This window comes from Amphiura filiformis, chromosome 16, assembly GCF_039555335.1.
Source record: "Amphiura filiformis chromosome 16, Afil_fr2py, whole genome shotgun sequence".
Lineage (NCBI taxonomy): Eukaryota > Metazoa > Echinodermata > Ophiuroidea > Amphilepidida > Amphiuridae > Amphiura > Amphiura filiformis.
The window spans coordinates 48,120,047-48,127,585 of record NC_092643.1 but is presented as its reverse complement, the minus strand read 5'-3'; the positions used below and the strand labels follow the sequence as shown (position 1 = coordinate 48,127,585).

The following is a 7,539-nucleotide window of genomic DNA, read 5'->3' as shown; positions in this document are numbered from 1 at the left end:
ACACTGATAAATGTGTTTTAAATGACGAAGATGTCATGATAGTCAGGCATGGTGAAAGCATCTGGATGGTGAAAGTAGGCCCTAGGCCTAGGCCTAAATGTGAATAAAAAACCAAACATGTTTGTTTGACGAAAAAAATATAATATCACAACAGCAACGGATGTTCGAAATGGTGTTATTCTTGATTTATGACAATAAATTGGTTAATAAAACATTTAAAAAAAAGTGGTGGGAAGTTTCGAACTTGAGCAAAAATTCATAAATGGATTAGAAGTCCATAGCCTTAACCGCTTCGCCACAGGGACGTCCCGATATAACGAGGTATGAAAGTGGAGTATTTATTAATATGAATGTATGCTGTGGTCCGGAAAGAATAAAAGAATTGTGAAAAACTTGATTTGTTGGCGAATGGGATCCAGAATTTGTATGTACGGTATCCAGGAAAATGTTAGGGTATATTTGAAAGTGAATGTGAAAAAGTAGTGCGACAGTGACAGACATGTATGGCTGTAGCAGTGTCGAAAGATTGTGGATATCAGTATGATTAGCTATGATTTGCCACTAATTTTGGCTATGAAATACCGCGTGAAATAAAGCAAGAATGTTTCTTTATTATCAAACAATCGGATTGACTGTAAGATTAGTGTAACTTTTTGGAATAATGAGTTATTAAAATATGTCACTTTGGACAGTACATAAGATTTAGCATGGTTTTAGATATATTTTGTACCCAGCGAAAAATATCATAGAACAATAGCGTTTTGTTCCGTGTAAATATAATCTCGCGGTGCATCTGTTTATTCTTCTTTATCAGTCGGGTTTTTTTAAAACTTGCTGGTCATGCTACCGCGTGACTCTAATGATAAATCTCATAATGCCATCTTTAGCCTTTTGTTTACTAAAAAAAGACGCGTTTTGTAAGATAGATTATGCATAAAGAAAGGTTTCAAACAAATAATAAAGACACTGATGTGATGATGAAATTGCGTAAGTCGGGAAATATCTGCGTCGCAATGTTGTTGTTTTTTGGTTTTAGGAATTTGACCTTAAAATTTACGACTTCATGACATTATCATTCGAAATCAACAAAAGATATTTCAACAGTATATGGCAGCATTCTTTCTCTGGAATGTTTTATACATGTATGTGAAATAGCTTCAACAATGGTTCGCTGCATAATGGTAAAAACAGCCTTGACCTAAAAAAGGGCGAGAGGTACCATATTTACGGATTCAGGCAAAATTTAAAATTGATATAAAACGTTTGTTTTTTGATCGATTACAAAAATTAATTTTTGTCATATAAAAAAATTGTGTCTGGCGTGAATTACACTACAGTTTTTATTCTTAGGGCTCTTTGACTTCTTCAAATGATTTTTTTAATGATAGAGTGAATCCCCTAGCCCTCTATAATTACGCACGAAAGATCGAGTCCCCTTAATCGTATTATTTTTTGTCTTTGTGTGTGGGTGGGATGTGGGGGTGTTTGAATTTTGTTTTATAGTGTTTTTACACTGTATTTAAATTTTAAATTCAACTGCAGGATTCCTATATAGCTGATTAATTGATTATTAAATAATTTTAAGTGATATTTATTTCACAAACGTAATCACTGTAAATATGAATCTAAATGAAGCTATAAACTTGGAATGCAAATATATTCAAATAGTACTTGTGAAAAGTAGGGATTGAAGTAACAATGTGGGGGTTCGTTTGTTACATGCCAATGGGCAACCCATTCATCTGTATCAGCTAACCAGGCCGTTGCAACTCGTATACTAGCGCAATAGAAAAAGGTGGCGACAGCGTCGGCTTTCCCTGTGTATTACTCTGCACTAACATGGCGTCCAATTGCGTCTCCCGGGCGGCGCCATTTTGGAAAAGTAAAGAAAAATGCTGCTGCCACCACGATAGTACTAAAAGCTACGTAAAAAAATATGCGTAGTGCTGTGGAGACTTATGCTAATTAAAGAAAAATGCTGCTGCCATCTACGTCCACATGTTGCAAGCGTGACGAACGCTGACCTCACATCGATGAAAGGAGTTGCAATTCCATCGCACTTCGTGCTCTATTCTTCTTCCATGAGCTAAGTAACTTCTGTTATGTGATGCCTTATTTTGCCTGAACACTGTGAAGCTTGGTTAAGAGGCGAGTCGACATGTTGAAATTTGCTGATTTTATATAGCCATCACATGCGCATAATAATTGACTATTATTCATTGATTCAAGACACAATGCAACAAATTATGACCCTAGCAATGTTTCTTACGACTGTTGCAATAAACTATATGCAACTAATTTCATAATGGAGCCAACGTTTTCGATAGGGAAACAATGGAACTCCTTGTAATTGTAAAATTTCACAATTTTTCAATTTGTATGCATATATGTAAATTTGAAATAAGTCTTTTTAAGTATTTCGTTCTGTTTGAAACATGTCAGTATGCAAGCTATACGATCGTTTAGAAATATCATCAGAGAAACTAAAATCAATACCCGGTATCGATAAGCGTGTATGTGCTATGCACGATTTGATATTCAGACGATAAATCTTAGGATACCGGGATAGAAAATGATGAATACCTCCCGTAATTTTTTGATTCTAAAGAAACCAATTTCAAGGCGTGCACTTGAATATATGTGTTGAATGAATATGATAGTCGTAAGCTTGTGTATTGAGAAAGAACCGTGCATTTTGAACTCAAAAACTGACAAAAAGTCTGATTTTATATGTGCCGAACAAATAAATAACGGCTACCCTCGTTCATAAACACTCGAGTCACATAGATACACGGTACTGTAGCGCAGCGTAGGCCACTGGTGGAGGAAGTCTAAAAGCAGATGACGTCACGACGTATGCCATGACTCATTGATATCTACAGAGGTCAGTCACCAGGCTATTGTCAATAGCTTTAGTCGGATGTCCCTCAGCCCATTATGCGTCTCAAAACTATTAACCAGGTCGCAACAAAATGGCCATGCGTGGCTGTGGATTTAACCTACCATCATGGCGATTTCTGCCATGAAGATATCGGGGCGATAACACTGTGCTCCATACCGTAGGCAGTTTAAACATATTTGTCATGTGAGATGAAATGTTGATTTTTATGCAAATTGTATGTAAATTAGCTCATACATTCCTATAGCACCCATGTAGCACATTGCAGATTTTAAAAGTCAAACCCAGACTCTCCTCTTTGTATACACACCAAAATGTTGATGTTGTGCTCCTTTCACATCTGTCCTTCTCACCTATTACGACTATTTGTGGCCTGTACTCTAGACGGACCCCCCCCCCCCCTAATTGCTACAGTGTTTCAAACACTGTAGCTAATGACCTGTAGTCTCTTATCATACTTGTTATGATGGACCATACAAGGAGGAGACCGTCCCTGGTAGCATCTTGCATGTAGCATGTAGTGTAGATAATAACATAGTTGTAGCACTAGTGTAGCATGTAGTGTGAGGGGACGACCGACTTTTGAGATAACGGGTAAGGCGCCCTGGTCTACCTTCAAGACTGGTGGGGGTTGTGAGCCTGCTGACTTGTTCAGCAGGTGGCGGACAGACCAGGACGACGGTTTGGAGAGAGATAGGCTCCGCCAAGCTGTAATTTGCCTAAGATTCACCAATTGATGACAGTATGACAATAAGTAAATTGAACATACCGGATCGGTCGCAGCCCGGATCAATGACCGCGCCTTCTGTTGGGCGTAGCCAGGGCAGAGGTGATAAGTATGCTACTGGTGCGACAAAGATCCGAGGTAGAGACAACATCACCATTGGAACATGGAATGTTAGAACTCTGAGACCTAACAGAAAATTAGAGGAATTATCCTATGAGCTTGATAGGTATCACTGGAACATCATCGGGCTCAGTGAAGCTCGCTGGAAATTCCATGGCGAGATGTGCACAGATGAAGGTCACAAGCTCTACTACAGTGGAAGTGAAACGAAGCATGAGTATGGAGTGGGGTTTATCATCCACAAAGATACTGTAAATGCCGTCATGGGTTGCAAACCAGTTTCAGAAAGGCTCATCACCCTTCGTATGAGAGCTTCCCCCTTAATATCACCATCATTCAGGTGTATGCTCCGACTACAAGTCATGGAGATGATGAAATGGAATCATTCTACAGCCAAGTTCAGACACTCGTAGATGAAACACCAAAGAAGGACATCCTAGTGGTATTGGGAGACTGGAACTCCAAAGTAGGAGAGGATGCCCAGCCAGACTGGAAGGAAGTGTGTGGCTCTTACTGTATCCCGGGAACAAATGACAGAGGCCTCAGATTGTTGAATTTTGCTACATACAACAACCTTGTGCTAGCCAACACCCTTGGGAAACATAAGGCTTCTAGAAGATGGACATGGTACAGCCCTGATGGAAACCATCATAACCATATTGATTACATCTTGATCAAAAAGCGCTTTCGCTCTGGTGTTAATGTTGCAAGAACCCGCAGCTTTCCAGGTGCTGACGTAGGAAGCGACCATGATCTTGTGATGATGAGCTTCAGAGTGAGATTGAAAGTAATCAAGAAACCCAAACAACTGAGAGTAAAGTTTGACCTCGAGAAACTGAGGGACCCAGATGTGGCAAGAGAATTCTCAGCCAACATCGGAGGAAAATTTGCTCCACTGATCTGCATGAATGATACAGACCTGGATTTGGACTCCCTCACTGACACCTTTAATACAGCTCTCACTGAGACTGCCTCTGAGCTTTTAGGCAAACACCGCCATGTGAAGAAGCCATGGATCACAAAGGAAGTGCTTGAGCTCTGCGATAGGAGAAGAGAGTTGAAAGGTAAACGGAACAATCCAGATGGTGCAAGAGAATATAGGGAGGCCAACAAGTTGGTTAAGAACGGCATTAATGAAGCGAAGGAAAACTGAATTGGACAGCAGTGTGAAGAGGTGGAGTCAAGCCTGAACAAGAGCAATAGTAGAAAGGCATACCAACTGGTAAAGAATTTAACCACTGTAAAGAACAGCAGAACAAGGACAAGAATGGGAAGTGTTTAGTGGAAGAAAAAGAGATTCTTAGTAGGTGGACGGAGTACTGCTCTGACTTGTACAACTACGAACTGCAAGGTGATCCATCAATCCTAGACTGCCCACAGTCCTACCCAGATAATGAGGAAAGTCAGCCAATCCTGCGAGAAGAGTTAGAAGCCGCTGTGAAAGCAATGAAAAAGGGCAAGTCGCCAGGCATAGATAACATTCCAGATGAGCTTGTTCAAGCAGCAGGTGATGCAGCTATTGATGTGCTTACAAAGATATGTAACAACATTTGGAAGACAGGCAAATGGCCTACACCTTGGACACAGTCACTTGTGATTACACTCCCCAAGAAAGGAAATCTCCAGCTTTGTCAGAACTACTGCACAATCAGCCTCCCGAGCAAAATAATGCTCAGACTCATCTTGAACAGATTGAAACCTCTGGCGGAGAACATCATTGCTGAAGAGCAGGCGGGCTTCAGAGCAGGAAGGAGTACCACATAACAGATATTTAACCTTAGAATACTGTGTGAAAAACATCTCCAACATCAGCAGGACCTATACCATGTCTTCATCGACTTTAAGAAGGCATTCGACAGGGTGTGGCATGCTGCACTTTGAGCCACCATGAGAACGTATAACATCAACCCAACACTAGTGCGTACTATTGAACAGCTATACAGTAATGCCATGAGTGCTGTGCTGGCAAATGGAAACATAGGCGATTGGTTTCAAACATCAGTCGGTGTGAGACAAGGTTGCCTGCTATCACCAACACTTTTCAACATATTTCTGGAAAGAATTATGGCTGATGCACTAGAGAACCATGAGGGAACTGTTAGCATCGGAGGCAGAGCAGTATCTAATCTTCGCTTCGCTGATGATATAGATGGCTTAGCTGGCAGTGAGAAAGAACTCAAGTCCCTGATTAACAACCTCCATCAAACATCACAGAGGTATGGAATGGAAATAAGTGCAGAAAAGACCAAGCTGATGACGAACAACCCAACAGGAATCAGTGAAACAGTGTGGAAATAAGTGATCAAAGGTTAGGCACAGTAACCAGCTTCAAATATCTTGGTGCGATTATATCAGATGAAGGGTCAAAACCTGAAGTGCTTTCCAGGATTGCACAAACAACCAGTGCCATGGCAAAATTAAAGCCATTATGGAATGACAAGAATATCTCACTGGGTTCCAAAATCAAGCTAATGCACACCCTCGCCATATCCATCTTCCTGTATGCCTGTGAAACGTGGACACTGACAGCTGACTTGGAAAGGAGAATACAAGCACAGGAGTTGAGATGTTTCTGGAAGATCCTTAACATCTCATATAAAGACCATGTGACCAACGAGGAGGTGCGGACCAGAGTGAAGCAAGCTATTGGTCCCTATGATGACCTACTAACAACAGTCCGGCAACATAAACTACGTTGGTACGGCCACATCTCTCGCTCCTCTGGGTTAGCAAAAACAGTCCTACAGGGTACAGTGAACGGTTCAAGAAGAAGAGGAAGACAGAAAAAGAGATGGGAAGACAACATAAGAGAATGGACTGGCCTGAACTTTACCACCTCACAGAGGGCAGTGGAAGACAGGAACAGATGGAGAGAAATTGTTAAGATGTCATCAGTGGTACCCGACGACCAAGCCGGTTAAGGGAGCAGTAAGTAAGCTCTAGACGCTAATACCCTGCCGCCAACGGCCAATACGCGCCAGCGATCAAGAAACCAACACGGGGAGCCCTGAAATATTTTGGCCTTGGTAAGAGAGATTCACTGGTTGATCTTGTCATGAAATAGCAAGATAACGGGAGGGTCATTATCCCAAATAACCGGTTATACATGAAGATAGATTATTAAAGTATGAATTTCTGCAGTTGATTCTTGTATTGGACTCTTATTATGACTTTGAGGGCCAATTTTTGGAAAATGTTAAGAATTGATGATGTCACAGCATTGTTTTAAGTATTATTTTTTTGCCCCGGGGGACCCACGCAGTTATATATGAGCTACGTATCCGCTTTTAATAAACACGTGAAAAAATGATCGGATTTTCGCCATCGCACGTCGTTTTGGGAATAAGGGGCCAATTTTGCACTGTTTTGACATTAATGGTGTGTTTTTGAAACAACGCTCATCACCATTTATGCCAAGGGTAAAGTTTATAGACCTTCATTTAACAGTTTCCATTTTTTATAGATTTCACCCCAGGAGCGGTGTTCTACAATCCACCTCATTACAAGCCAACGTCAAGTCGGCTTGTTCTGTCTTACGCCAATTCTTACAAGCCGACGTCAAGTCGGCTTGTTCTGTCTTACGCCAATTACCTAGCCGTGACTCACGGCTAGGTCTTGAAATACACTCCGTTCTTTCTTCTGGCAACATAAAACACATTTTTTGCTCTAGCTCAGACATGCTTTGACCGATTTTGACCTAATTTGGTCACAACCATCATTGACCATGACCATACATGTCACATGACACTTAAGGGTCAAAGGTCACAGAGTGGTCAAAAAGGCTAAAAATGTG

General features: G+C 41.0%; 2 protein-coding genes across 2 annotated transcripts; both read left to right on the top strand.

The window, feature by feature from the left end:
* The first annotated feature begins 3,691 nt into the window (after positions 1-3,691).
* On the top strand, positions 3,692-5,510 carry LOC140172712 (uncharacterized). The gene is made up of 3 exons (XM_072195843.1): positions 3,692-3,997; positions 4,087-4,810; positions 4,993-5,510. Exons 1-3 carry the CDS (start codon positions 3,692-3,694, stop codon positions 5,508-5,510), a joined length of 1,548 nt encoding a protein of 515 aa, XP_072051944.1.
* Positions 5,511-6,154: 644 nt separating this feature from the next.
* LOC140172711 (uncharacterized) lies at positions 6,155-6,667 on the top strand. The gene has a single exon (XM_072195842.1). The coding sequence runs from the start codon at positions 6,155-6,157 to the stop codon at positions 6,665-6,667; it is 513 nt and encodes a 170-aa protein (XP_072051943.1).
* Positions 6,668-7,539: the final 872 nt, after the last annotated feature.

Coding starts and splice junctions, on each gene's coding strand:
- LOC140172711 (XM_072195842.1), top strand. CDS start 6,155: ATGGCAAAATTAAAGCCATTATGGAATGACAAGAATATCTCACTGGGT.
- LOC140172712 (XM_072195843.1), top strand. CDS start 3,692: ATGACCGCGCCTTCTGTTGGGCGTAGCCAGGGCAGAGGTGATAAGTAT. Junction 3,998..4,086: donor TTATCATCCACAAAGATACT/GTAAATGCCGTC, acceptor ACCATCATTCAG/GTGTATGCTCCGACTACAAG. Junction 4,811..4,992: donor TAGGAGAAGAGAGTTGAAAG/GTAAACGGAACA, acceptor ACCACTGTAAAG/AACAGCAGAACAAGGACAAG.